Below are 14,802 nucleotides of genomic sequence, written 5' to 3' on the forward strand. Positions count from 1 at the left end.
GTATTAAGTGTTATCCCCTCGTGCTCCAAAATATGAGTGGAGGTTTCGTCACTCTCCTCAGAGAATCTACAGTGTGCGTAGATATCAGTAGCTTCCCTAGGTGATAATTTAGCTTGCAGTGACCAGTGAATATTCCCACTATTGTCCGAAGACTGTTTTTGGCGAGATTTAAACAATCTTCCGAGCATTTGGCTTCGTATCCTCCCATGAGTACCCTGGTAACTTCAACCAGGGTTAGAATTATAAAACTCTACATAGCAATAATTCCGTTAGCCACATAAAAAAAGATGAAAAGTCAGAAAGTTTACAAAAAAAAAATGTCAGGCGATGACGGCTTTACGGTTTCTTACCAAGACAGAGGCAAATCGTCAGACGCTGCTTCACCTCTGCCCTGGGAGCAGCGTGACCGAAGCGGCTCGCAGATGGTAAGTGCTCCTTTATATAATTCGCAGAACACGACAAGACTACGAATTTCTTCGGTCACGCTGCTCCCAGGGCAGAGATGAGGCAACGTCTGATGATTTGCCTCTGCCCCGATAAGAAACCGTAAAGCCGTCATCGCCTGACATTTTTTTCTAAACTTTGGGTGCTAAGCCCTCAACGAGGGGTCCGTGGACCAAAAAAAGGAGGAATAAGTTGCTCTCCATTTGGTTCGAACTCCAAAATTCTCAAAAAAAAAAATCATTTACAAAAATAAATTACAATAAATGTTCGCGGAAAGTAGTAGATTTTTTCGCATAAACTTCGACCTACTATAAACTTTCTTTATAAAAGCAGAATTGTTACCAAACTTTCCAGTATTTTACAGGTTTATATTATTGAAAACTTTGTATTTTTAGGATGAATTTAGGGATTCATTTGAGCAGATATGGTAATGAAGTTTTTTTGAATTTTTAAAATTTGTTCACTGAATAGTTTTTGATAATGGACACTTGAAATTGGTGACCGTTTGCCAACCGCCACACTCCGCGGAGTGCAACTGATGAAAATACAAACCGAGAAGTTTCATTTGTTAACATGCCTGGCGATATTCACTGAAAAAAAAATTCGACATCCCCTTTATGCACGGACCCCCCATCCTTCCCTTAAACCCCATTAACATACTGTTATTAACTTTATTTGAGCAAACATCAGAATAGAGAATATTTTGACACCTAAATATTATATGGATGAATTTTTCAGATAATTCTGTTAGGTAGTCCGCGAGAATTAATAAAATGTGAGCTCAAACTCCCGGTTGTTCGGACAAAGCTAACATTAACAATATTTGGGCAAAATAGTTTCAAACTCTCCTCTTTTCATGCTCGAGAAGTCCTAAAATGGCAACAAATTTCCTATCAATCAGTTGACCGGTTTTTAAATAAATTGCGTGTAGCAGGATAGACAGGGATTGCGCCGAAAATCCTATATGATCCTATATGATTACCACGCGCTCATGACACCGACAGCGGCAAATATGAGAAAACGGTGAACTAAATGCCTACTTAAACTAGACATTACTACTCTTTAGAAACAATACAGGGATAACACAACAGTAAGGGTGGCAAGTATTCCCCACGGACCTTAAGGAGGGAATGATCCTCCCTCCAAAGGCTGATACTTATCCCAAAGCCAAACAAAGTCTCTTGAATACAATAGGCAAACTCGCAAACCGAATAACCTTCACTAGATTACTCCCAGTCGGAGAAAAGATAAGCAATTTGAAGGGCAAGATGGAACCGCGTATTATTTTTACATTGCTTGTAAATAGACGGCTTTGCGATTCAGATAAGATACCAAGAGCATACCGAACAGCATTGCAATGTTCCACAAAATTGTCATTCAAGCAACAACACGTTGTTACATCAATTCGAGGATACTTTATGGTAGTTTCGCAGGGAAAAAGGTAGTTTCGATGAATAAAAGGCCCACGTAGCCATTAGATGGGAGGGATAGACAGACTGATGGAGGAACCGACAATACACCGATTGTAATAAGGTTTTGTTGAACCTTGAATGAATCCAATGGCCCCGATATCTTTAATGTCACCTCGAAAAATACTACCGAGTAAAGCACATTTTTCTTGACAGTCAAAAAAGCTTACAGAAGACTCCACCTAATTATAATAAAAACTATACTAGACTTCCCTAGGAGGAGTCAACCTATTTCGCTAAGAAACAATTCAGTGTTGGTCTTGGACAAAATGAGTTTAAGGCACAACGGAGGATTACAAATTTGTGAAAGATATTGTATCTGCATAGCCGGAGTTTCGGTTCCGCGAAGCGATATTCCTAGGTGGCAATTTACGATGGCATCCACCTTCCCATTTCTGAAAGTAACATCATGTCCAAATTTCAAACGAAACATGGCCCATTATCACGTCATCCACTTTATTTGGCATTACCCTCTACTTAATACCATAATAAAACAACATTATTCGTGCGCAGGTATCAAATCATCATACAATCACGTATTCGCATGTCTCAACTTTACATTTATGTTTCCTCTTCAATTTTTGGATATAGTTTTATCCTTGTTTGGAAATTTTTAAGTAGATTTCCAATCGACAAAACAAAGTTCATTTGTAAAGCGAGAAAAAGAAGAAACTTGCCATATAGGGAAACCTAATAATGATAACCTAGGAAGGAAACAAATTGGCTACCAGTTCTCAATATCGCCTTCGCCACAGCGCAAAGTGGCTATCGCTTCTGGCCCAATACAGCGCAAATTCCTTGCACATAGATGCATAGACAACATTGGCACAGACTAGCAAATCAAACCATCCCTATTTTGCCGTACTTTTCTTTGCCCATACAAATTTGATCATTGGATCGGGAATTATACCTCCTGTGTATAGCCTTTTTGGTGCAACTATACAAAACTTAAAAAATTACCAAAATTTTAGGTCTGGTCCCCACCTAAATGCATTAACTGAAGTATCCGTGAACAGGCACTTATTTGAACCTTTTATTAACCAGTTCGGCAAGGTGAGTCGAGTTATTTTAGTGTAAGTGTAAGTGATAAACTCAAATCAGCGGAACAAGCACAAAACCGAACTCAATCTTTCATAACAACATCAGGATTCGAACCCGGGGCATGATACCGAGAAGTTGACATGAAAATAATGATTAACAATAATAAAAATAATAATGCGCGCGACAATCCAATTGGATCAGGGCTTTGAAGCGGGTTAAAGTCCTTCATTCAAAACTATAACGATACACTACAGTAGACTGTAGGAGACAATGTGACTCAGGTACTCATTCACAGCTGAGTCGACTGGTATCCGACATCCAGTGATGATACAAATCTTTCTGCCAACAATGAGATTTGAAGCGCGACCTTTCGCTACGACAGCCTAGCGCTCTGACCACTTGAGCCTCCGGGCACATGAAAAAGGATGATTACTAGGCTTTACTTCTTACTTGGAAGCGGTCTCTCATCTTAAACTAGGAAGAAGTTTCGAGGGGCTAAAGCGGATTTTAATGCACGATCGAAGATATTTATAAAAGATCTTTTAAATGTTTGCATTTCATCCCCTATTTAATTATGATTGTTGGGAATTTTAACTCAAAGGTAATATTTCTTTCTTTGATCTCGGTGATCTTCGCCAATAGAACGATCCAAATACTTTTTCTGGACTAAAACATGAGGAGGACAATGTTATGAGGACAATTCGCTAGTTAAGATAAAGCTAACCATCCAAGTCCATGGGACACAACCTAAAGGTCGACCGAAACAGCCATTAATATTATACAATAAACAAGTCGGAAAACCGGAAGCTTGATGCTTCAGGTAAAAAAGGTTTTGTGTTTCCCTATGTGAGGAGCATAAAGCAGTTCTCCTTTGGCTGATAGCATTGACACGAGATATTTAAATCGCTCAGTTCTGGCAATAGCAGTAACCTGCCCAGAACTGAGCGATTTAAACACCGCGGGTCAATGCTATCAGCCAATGGAGAACTGCGTAATGAAATTGCTTCACGCATTGATGCAACCTAGATTAAGTGGCGTTCCACAACTGGTGTTCTTTGTGATCGACGTATCAACGCACGTCTCAATGCAATGTCGTCCGTTTGCCGTTCTCTATAGTTCTGAATGTTGGCCGACTATAAAAGGCAATGAATGGCGTCTTACCGTAATGGAGACGAAGATGTTGCATTGCACTGGTGGCGTGCAACGTTTTGATCACGTCCGAAATGAGGATATCTGCGATCGATATGGGGTTGCACCGATCGTGGAAAAATTGTGAGAGAGGCGTTTTCGATGGTGTGGTCACGTAATTCACGGTAACGAGAATTCACTTACCAATATTGGCCTGAACATCGAAGTCAAAGGTAAGAAACCAAAAAGGCGGCCGGAACAACGGTGGCTCAATTCACTGGATGGGGATTTAAGGGCCTCGCGATTACATTCTGTTCGGGCATTTGATAAAATATGATGGCGAAACCGATCACGACGAGCCGATCCCGGTTGTGAACGGGACAAAGGCTGAGGAAAAAGAAGATGTGAGGAGCGACGAGTGCATGACAGCTCCGTGCCACATAGCTAAAAAATTCCATTGCTCTCTAGTTTTTAGAAAGCGATTTAAATAAAACATTTAATGGAAAGCCCTGTATTGATAATAGTCAACCTCATACGCTACACAATCTGAGTTTAATATCATTAGCAAATGCGAAGAATTTAACCTACATCAGATATAAACAAGTCGGGAAACCGGAAGCTGGGCGCTTTAGGTATGAAAGGTTTTATTTGCTTCTTGTGTGAGTATATTTGAGTGTAGAACTATCCCATTTGTACATACCCCATTATATATATGAATTTAGTATGTCAGACTACTCACTTCAGTGTGATATTAGTACTTAGTTGCAGTAAATTTACATGGTAAAGTCAACTTTGAGCTACTGTAACTTTTTAACTAATAGTATGATTTTGATTAAACTTGAAGGTAATATGCTTCATATTATATTTTATACTACTACCAACTTTTATAACTCTGGGATAAACTTAAGAGGGGTTTTACTCAATTTTCCCAAAAACATGGTAATATACTATTATTAACTTAATTTGAACAGATATCGATATGGAGAGTATTTTGAGGCCTGAGCACCATATAGAGGCAGCTTCGTGATTTTTCTGATTTTTCGGTTACGTAGTTTCTGAGAATGGGTCCGTTAAAGAAATCATCACTTTCCACCCCTCCCACTCCCCACCTTTTTAACAAATCTGAAAACTAAGACCGGCGTTTCATTTGATACTCCACATGACTATATTTGGTGAAAAAAAATTTTTAAACCCCCTTTTACATGTATGGGGACCCCCCCCCCCCCTAAATCTCAGCGTAGGAGGATATCACTCACTGCATGTCTAGCAGTCCACAGTTCCCCCCTTCTCACCAAATTTCGTGTCAATCGATACAGCTGTTTCTGAGAAAAGTGCCTGTGACAGACAGACAGACATTGAACCGATTTTAAAAAGGGCTGGGGAGAATTAGATTCTTCTTGAATGAAATTTTAGTGTTTCACTCGAATGTCAATTATGCTCTTTAATTATGGCGTCAGCATCTTATTTGTATGGCTTAGGATGCTGTTAATTCGCACGAAATTGATGAGTTTGAACTGCTATAACTTTGACACTAATAGTTGGATTTTCATGTGTATGCACGAGGCTGCACTCTATGTCGGTGCAACATTTAGTATACCTAGGATGAACTTAAGGGGAGTTTCTCAGTCAATCTCTAAAAGTTGGTAATATACTATTAGTGAATTTATTTGAGCAGATATCGGAATGGGACATCTCTCGAGGATTAGATTTCATATAAGTGTTTTACACAAAATCTTAAAAAGGACTGCAGGTAAGTAAATTCTTCATAAATGCGACTTTAATATTTCACGCGAATATCAATTATTCCCGTTAATTATCACCAGAAATTCTTTTAAAATGAAGTTCTCACTTTTAAATTGTAATTTACTTCAATTTCCGAGAATTCGACGATGCAGACCCTGTGTGTCCATTAAAATTCCTTTAATTTTATCAATATTTCATTCGTAGAATCGTTTGTCTCCTTTTTGTTCAATAAAAAAAAAATACAAAATATGCTTCTGAGTGACTGAATTACTATTTTAATTTCATGCTAATTGAAAGCAATTACGCTATCAAATTTCATGTTCATTATTAATAAAATTAAAGAATTATTAAAAGTCTGAAGTAGCTCAGCAGTACTATGTGGTTATATTAAATTCAAGCAAAAATTATCTTGGATTATTAGAAGCAATCAAACGTTAATTTAGCTATTTCACAAAATAAATTTGGCAAAAATGTTATTAGCTTAGTTCTAATGGAAAGTGTTAAGCGCTGTTAATTGTTTTCTTGCAATGATGTAACTTTCGATTAAATGTCTTAATTTTTAGATCAGGAAATCTAATTTGCTGTTTCTTAATTAGATCCTTTTTAGTGCATTTGGCTTGTGATTGGATAATATCTACGTACAAATGTTGAGCACAATTTAGCTTTATGATTCACTAAATCAAAAGGTGACAATTGGAAGGAAGGTTTTAAACTACACAATAGGAGGCGGTGATATTATCTAAGGGCAGCAAAAACGTGGAATTTGTTTTCATTTGGACTGATTGTATCTTGGAAGTAGTCTATTGTATTCTTTTATGTACACAAATCCGATAAGCATTTGTTTTCATTAATATTGTATTTTGCCAATTTTAAAACAATATTGCTAATTTTTATAGCGTTCTGGTTGAATAAAGCGAAAGTGTTCTAAATACGGAAATGAAACTAAAATAGGGCATATTTCAACAAAGCCTTTATTTATAGTCCTTCTCGTTGTGTTTATTAAACAAAAGCGTGTAGTTCAGTTCATATTTCAGAGGGAGGATTGATTGATTGATAGATTGAAAATTATTGATTGTTTACAAAAATAGCAACACGACATGTATTATATCCCAGTTTGTATTGCAAAAATCAAATGAAATAAAAAACAATAAAATCTTTTTCCTTTTATCTTGAAATCAATCTTTCGAATAAAAAACATCAAACATATTTTTTTTTTACTTTTGGAATAATTTAAATCTGAATCTGAATATTGATGAATGATTTATGATGATGTTGGCGAATGCACGTGTGTGTTTGTGTACGTTAGATAGAGGAGGAGTTACAATAGGCGAGATTTTCAATTGCAATGGATGCGGTGGTGAATGGAATTAATTAGAAGTGCCGTTAGACAATAATTTGATTTTGTACATCGGAAGGAAATGATCAAAGAAAGCACATGAAAGAATAATAATGAAAATGATAAATAATTTTTTTTTTGTTTGTTCGAATACACATATGCATATATGTATAAGCGTTGGAATTAATAAGGAAATAAAACGGAATACTCACTCTTTGCTATTTGCTTCTAAACTCCTCCTTCGCAATTCGTCTAATGTAATACCATTAGAGTCCTCCCACTCTTTTTTCTCCTGCTCGAACGCTCGTCGACGGTCTTCAAGTTCACGAATTTGAATTTCCAAGGCCTGAAAGAAAGTAAATGTTAATAGGATTGAAAAAGGTTTGTGCTCTTAGCTCCTCTCTTATGGTACAAAATATACATTGTTTTTATAAATATGCGAGTATAATGGAGAATAGAATAAATCCCAAACATTGACACATGGAATTATAAACGCTTTCCCAATAAACACAGTTTATTATTTGAATTATCTTACGTCTCCGGCCGGTGGTGACCCTTATACCAATAACTTCTGGTTATTTTAACATTAGGGAATTGTATATATCTTGTATCTTCAAAATATGAAGTTATTTGATATATTTTATTAATAATAGTGGCCGCGGCTTTGTGACATTAACAACATTTTCCTTGCCTTGTCCAGGGACAAACTGACAGTAGAATGCGTTTAATAATACGCAATATTCCTTCGTTCTCTCCCGTCCTAACATTTCTAGCCTTTCCCAATTCCCTACTTCAGTTTACCCATTCCCTTCACTATCCTCAAATTTCAATTTTCAACTTAGAGATGTAATTTTTGCAACTTCTAAATTAAATGCTTTTATTTATTTTATAAAACGACTATTTACAGGCTCTTTTGGTTGTAGGAGAAGAGAATGGAGATTTTGAAATTGCTAGGAGTGGGTGTGATTGGTGGTGCTGTTTGTTGTGCCGACAAAACGGGGAGAAGAATTGGGGCCGCGAAAAGACACACTTTGGAGTGAACGTAATATACAGCTCCTGCGACTTACACATTCGTTGTTTTTCATATGATTAATTTTTCCTAAATTAGAAACTGATTGAAATCGCGAATTTTAATTGAAAGGAAGAAGGGAAATTTTGTAACTTCTTATTTTATAACTATTTATTTATTTATTATTCTATTACCTCTGAGTTGTCATAATCTCGGAAGATGCCGGATTTTACATAATACTCGCACTAAGTGCCAAGCATTTAGGCTCGGACGATCATACCTACTTAAAAACTAAAGGGGCGCAGGTGATAGTGACCGGGGGTAGGTCAATGGGAGAATCCATCGAGAACTCCCCGCAACATCGAGCACGAATAATGTACTTCTGCATGGTTTGAACCAGACTGCGAAAGTCTCAGGACATCAAGGGAAGCCGCGAGGGATTTTGGTACAATGCCTGTAGATGACAATGTTATGGGAAATACAACCACCCGCTTGAGACGCCAAATTTCTTTGATTTCCCGAGCCAGTGGCTCATAGCTCACCTACGTACGTCAGGCTTGTTATGTGCAGTATGGGGATCAGTCAGAACTTGCCGGTCACAATACATGCTGTAAGCAGAACTATCAAGTACTGCTAGCGGCTCATATTGGTAGACCGGATATGTTCCCGTGATCAGCCCATGCTTGTATGCAAGGTTTTGATGGATAACCTTGCATACAGCAAGCATTATGCCTGGTGATGTATTGCACCGGCGCCATAACAGTACAGCCAGAAATGAGATGGTCCAACGTCTCCAACGCCGAACCACACATTCTGCACTGGTCGTTCTCCACCCGTTCTTTCATTATGAGCTTTTTATAAGCTCGGGTGGCGACCACGCTGTCCAGAATGACATACATCAACCCTTCCGTCTCAGCAAATAGCTGCCCAGCACAGAGCCATCATCTGTTCGACAAATGCAAACCGACAAATGGCTGCCAAAGACAATTCACATATTTACCGTGCATTGTCTTCGACGATGTTGTGCCGCCACGTCAACCACGCCCCTACCTCCGATCTCACGAGGCAGGTTCACCCGCTCCAGGGCAGAGACATTCTAGGAAGCCTATTTTGTTCATGCGAACATTAGTGATTATTATTATTATTCATGTTCCCTAACATTGAAATGCCGTCTCCTTGAAGCGACATGCAATGAAATAATTATTCACTGAAAATCCATGTATACTAAAGAACTCAAGACCAGGGAAAGTCATAAACATACTTGGGATAGAGATCAAATAAAAATCGAAGAAACGCAATAATAGTAATCAAGTAATCAAGTTATTTAAACAGAGAATTATCTTCAATTGAAGCTCATTATCTTTTCAATACCAATTGTAATATGAATGCCTTCTATTTTTACATTCCGATACTTCTCCGGACCTGCTGTACGCCGTACTGCCCCATTTCCTCGGTGGGAAAGCTATTTTCTATATTTCTATATCTATAACCAAGTACTAGAAATCCATTCATATTAGTAGATTTATTCCTCTTACATAAGTGATTGATTTGCCACGATTTGTCGGAAATAAGAGCCATGGAAATGATCCCTAAGAATATATATTTTTTTATGGAAACGTGGTAGCTACTAGCTATTATTAGTGTCTGTATTCAGAACTGATGTTCCGTTGACTTTCATGTAATATTAACACAGGGACAGATTAGTTCGTTGGATAGTCCTCCCTGTACTTTAGAAAATACAACTAACCTGGGGCTAATCGAAAGAAATCTTTCATTGCAAACTATTAGACTATAGAATCAGTGCCAATACCATCAAGTTTATTACTTCCCGTAGAACAAAACTTCAATACATAAATTGAATACCTCCACCGCCATCACTCATGCAAAGCTGCAAGTTTTATCCTGTGGAATAAAATCTACCAACTTTCAAAGGATATTTGTCAAAATTTCATAACAATTTGACCTTTTCATCATCAACGAACGGCGCAATAACCGATGGCTAGTCAAGGCCTCACTAATAATAACTCCAATCATCCTGGTTTTGCACCGAGGTCCGCCAATTCGATATCCGTAATAACTGCCTGGCCTACGCCATCATTCCATATCAGGAAGGAACTACCCTAGATATTACCCTAATAGGCTTTCCAGACTGCATCATTCTCACCTATAAAAATTAACTGACCCACCCATCGCAGCCTATTTAGTCGGATATCGCTCATAGATTTATTTATTGGTTATATAGGCTACGAATCCATCCATCTTCCTCAATCAGCTGATTCTTCAAGGAAACTATGTTGGAGGGTTATTCAACCTTCGGACAAAACAAACTATTTTTTTCGTTTCTAGAACGGGGACTTTTGGAAATTTGTAATAATTTTTCTGTGTCCACCAAATCATTCCAAGCCTTTTCCTTGTCACTCCAACAGCCATCCATGGATGATTATATCATTGTAACTGAAATTCTAGATTCAGAAGCAACAACAAAATTTATACAGTCGCTTGTCCAAAAAAGGCGATTTGTAATTCGTACAAGAAAGTTCATCTACTTTCTGGGACGAGAAATCAGCAAACCGAAATTAGAGTGATACAATCGGCTTAAATGGCGCATTTAACTGATTTGCATTCTACCTGCAAATGTTGAAAAGTACATAACCGCTCTAGGAGTATACTAATATTAAATCCAGACTGAATTTGAAATGTCCATAAAACTTGTTTTTGTATCTGGAGCTACAGGGATTTGATGATAAGCCTTGGTTAAGTACAAGGTCGAAAAGACGCGGCAATTCGCGAGGCGATGCGCAAAGTCGTGAATGAGTGGAATTGGATATCGTTTTGGTCGCTTCTTCCTCAGAGTCTGAGCACTTAGCCCATCTCGAATGCATTTTTCGACGTCTCCTTGAGGCCGGGTTAGTCCTAAACGTTGAGAAATGTAAGTTCCTTCAAACACAGGTGAGATTCCTCGGCCACTCTATTTCCCCTGAAGGAATACAGCCCGATTCAGACAAGGTGCAAGCGATTACAAGCTTCCCGCGTCCGAAAACTGTAAAGGATTTGCGGAGGTTCTTGGGCATGCTAAACTTCTATCGTCGTTTCCTGCTCAAGGCCGCCCAACACCAATCCGTTTTGAACGCGTACTTATCTGGCCCCAAAACTAAGGATACACGAGAGATCATGTGGTCTGAAGAGGCTGTCCGCGCGTTCAATAAATCCCGACAGCAACTGGCTGAAGCTACACTCTTGACATTTCCTCTGCAAGATGCACCTCTAGCCGTTTTTGTTGATGCCTCTGACACCGCAGTAGGTGCCGCTCTTCACCAAAAGGTGAATCACGTCTGGCAACCGTTGAGCTTCTTCTCTAGGCAGTTGAACCCCGAGCAACGGAACTACAGTACCTACGATCGTGAACTGCTCGCCGCGTACTTGAGCATTAAATACTTCCGCTTCTCCCTTGAAGACAGGCCGTTCACATTGTTCACGGACCATAAGCCTCGCACATATGCTTTGAAACAAAAGCACGACAAAGCGTCCCCTCGTCAGTTTCGACATCTGAGCTTTATAAGCCAGTTTACGTCAGACATCCAGCACGTGTCCGGCAAGGACAACATAGTTGCTGACGCTTTGTCTCGTATCTCCAAGGTTAACATCCCCGCCTCACTCGACTTCTCGGCTATTGCCAAGGCGCAGGAGGATGACGCAGTACTTCAGACCCTCAAATCTAACCCCAAATACAAATTTCGGGAGTTGCCCATCTTCGGCTCGAACCTCTCTTTCTGCTGCGAAGATTCGGAAAAGGGACCTCGGCCATACATTCCGGCCACCTTTCGCAAGGAAGTGTTCTACGCGGTTCACGATTTAGCGCATCCAGGCATCAGATCAACAAATCGGTTAGTCACCGATAAATACTTCTGGCCCTCCATGAACAAGGATGTCAATTCCTGGGCCAGAGAGTGCATCGCATGCCAAAAGTGTAAAGTCACCAGGCATGTAAGGAAAGAAGTGGGCTCATTCCCCCGCACTACCAAGCGATTCCACACAATACACCTCGACATAGTAGGGCCTTTGCGAGACTCGCACAGTTGTAGGTATTGTCTCACAATCATCGACAGGTTTACGCGGTGGTCTGAGGCAATACCTCTGAAAGACATTACGGCGCAATCTTGTGCCGAAGCTCTCTGTCGAGAGTGGACACCTCGCTTTGGCGTCCCTGCAGTGGTCATCACTGACCAGGGAATGCAATTTGACTCCACCCTTTTGTCGGAGTTAGGCAAACTCCTAGGGTTTAAACGCCAGCGGACTACTGCATACCACCCGCGATTCAATGGGATGCTAGAACTTTGGCACCGGACGCTGAAAGCCGCCATTATGGCACGCGACGATCCGTCCTGGGCCCAAGTCTTGCCAAGTCCTACTCGGCCTACGTACAACACGCCGAGAGGAATTTGCTGCCAGCCCCGCGGAGCTGGTATACTCATAACAACAGTCACGATGACAGTCAGCAGTGACCACAGCGCTAATTGGGCTCCTCGCAGCGACCACTGATACATACCTACTTACCCCGTTCCGACTTCGACGTTTCGTTACTAAAAGATATTGAATGCATTGGATAGACTCCACATCTTCATACTTGTCAACATACTCTTGACATGAACTGACTTTTCTATTTTATCACGGAAAAGTGTTTTATTTTCGGTCTTTTCTTGCAATGGACACAATTCTCTGCCTTTGCGTGCAGTGAATGATCACTTGTGAATAAAAACTTTCATCGAATATACAATACATATAGATTGCAGATCAAGAATTTGTGTTGTTCATACGGCGGTGAACGACACACACAACATTTAGGCACGGACTACAGCCCTTCAGAAGAATGATCAGTTGATTTTTCAAGCCGGTATAAAATTTAACTTTGAACAAGTTTATGTTATTAGATATGAATCAAAATTCGTAGATTTCAATATGCTAACGTCCTCAAGGAAGAAAATTTCCAAACATTTTGCAAATAGTATAATAAATCTTATCTTAACGTTTCTCTGACCGGAAATTCATTTTTCTGTCAGGAAAAATTTAAAATGGATCTGTTAGACTATTGTCGATAGGTTTGAAATTTCCTTCGAGTAGAGTCGTTAGTACATCGAAATCTGCATGTTTGGTCAAATTTATCTTTTATGTCTTCAAAAATCTACGAGTGGAGTCGTTACCACATCGAAATCTGCATACTTGGTCAAGTTTGTCTTTTATAGTGTCTTCAAAAATCGATTGATCATTCTTCTGAAAGGCTATAACCCGGATCTTACGCTAAACCCTCCCTCCTTCAAGAAAGGAGCTACCTCTCATGCAATAAATCGGAGTATAGATCCCAGATATTGCATATCACAGTTACACCATGGTTGCAATTAGTACCGTGATAGGCTTTACACCAAGTGAAACCAAAAACAAACATCTACGTACATCAAAACAGCATAAAGTAAGCATATATCTACTGCTAGTGTGTTTTACTAACCCCGAGAAGATCCACCGAAATATTAGAACAGACCCTAAATGTGGTTTATTATTGATTAATAAAAAACAGAATATTTCTAAAAACTTTGCTGGTCGTCAAAAATGTTGAATGTGGAAAACATATACAGCCTTCAAACTTTCATTCTCATTTCATAAATTATCTTGAACCATAGAATTCCACAGATTGTTTGTCAAAAAACAATCATAGTTCAAGGTCATCTGAAATAATTATAACAAAGGTCTTTAAACAGAAATTGCTGCTACTCTCTTTCATCTCGCAGACAAAAAATATCTTAATTAAGGTAAATATTTTCAGAAAATTCTGTCCTATTATCAGAGATAAATATTTCCTCCGTCCTTATTTTAATTGCCAACAATTTGTAAGGAAAGAGACGGCCCCTGAAATGCCACGACTTGAAGTGATAAATGCCCACCTCGTAGGCCAATGCAAAATATGCTCAACCTAAAAGAGTACACTTTTATAGATATAAGTGTCCTTTCACTAGACACCTCCGTCAGCAAACGGAGCGAACGAAAGCAATTGCGCAAATTGTCACGATATAAATAATTACTGAATCTATGTCAATTAAAAATCGATTCCACTCTCACTAGGACTAAGTTGTGCCTGTGTGGATATTCGAGCGCTACTACACAATTGCAGACAGTACTCTATGGTGCCATTAGGGAATCTATCCAACTCCATCACTCTTCTATCTAGTCTAGCCTATTTGCCATTCGAAACAAATATATTTACTTCTAATTGCATTTTCAAGCTAGAAATTATACAGATTATACTTTAGTACGTGTATATATATACAATTACGACCTACCTTCTTCCTTTCTTCGTGTCTTCGTGTTAATTCTAATTCAGAATCTTTGAGCTTTTGTTTCTTCTCTTTAACCTTCATTTCGAACACTTGTTCCATTTCGGCTTCCATTTTCTTCATTTTGAGCTCATGCTCGCGTTTCTCTTCCTCCATTTGGGCCAGAGGATTCCTGTAATAAAGAACATAACATGCATTTTTCTTAGGACGAAATGAAAACAAAATAAAGTGTAATGTGTAGATCTAGAAAACTTAAAAGACTATACTTTCTACAGGAATAAGGGAGAAGGAAGAGTTCTTTAAGTTTTA

The 14,802-nt window shown here is 38.9% G+C and overlaps 1 protein-coding gene and 1 long non-coding RNA gene across 16 annotated transcripts in view; one reads left to right on the forward strand and one right to left on the reverse strand.

The window, feature by feature from the left end:
* LOC119646814 (septin-7) overlaps window positions 1-14,802 on the reverse strand; it is a 277,350-nt gene that overhangs the window by 27,456 nt on the left and 235,092 nt on the right. For 14 of the 15 annotated variants that reach the window (XM_038047422.1, XM_038047421.1, XM_038047426.1 and 11 more), the window contains 2 exons: window positions 14,500-14,665; window positions 7,374-7,507 (listed from right to left, as the gene is read on the reverse strand). In XM_038047422.1, the coding sequence (XP_037903350.1) occupies window positions 7,374-7,507; window positions 14,500-14,665 (300 nt within the window). Of the gene's footprint in view, window positions 1-6,885; window positions 7,068-7,373; window positions 7,508-14,499; window positions 14,666-14,802 lie in introns of those variants that run through there. The other variant, XM_038047423.1, reaches the window with a different exon arrangement.
* LOC119646815 lies at window positions 6,050-6,868 on the forward strand. Its single transcript, XR_005248777.1, has 2 exons — window positions 6,050-6,620; window positions 6,722-6,868. It is a non-coding gene; the product is annotated as an uncharacterized LOC119646815 (long non-coding RNA).

This window comes from Hermetia illucens, chromosome 1 (assembly GCF_905115235.1).
Source record: "Hermetia illucens chromosome 1, iHerIll2.2.curated.20191125, whole genome shotgun sequence".
In the NCBI taxonomy this organism is placed as follows: Eukaryota; Metazoa; Arthropoda; class Insecta; order Diptera; family Stratiomyidae; genus Hermetia; species Hermetia illucens.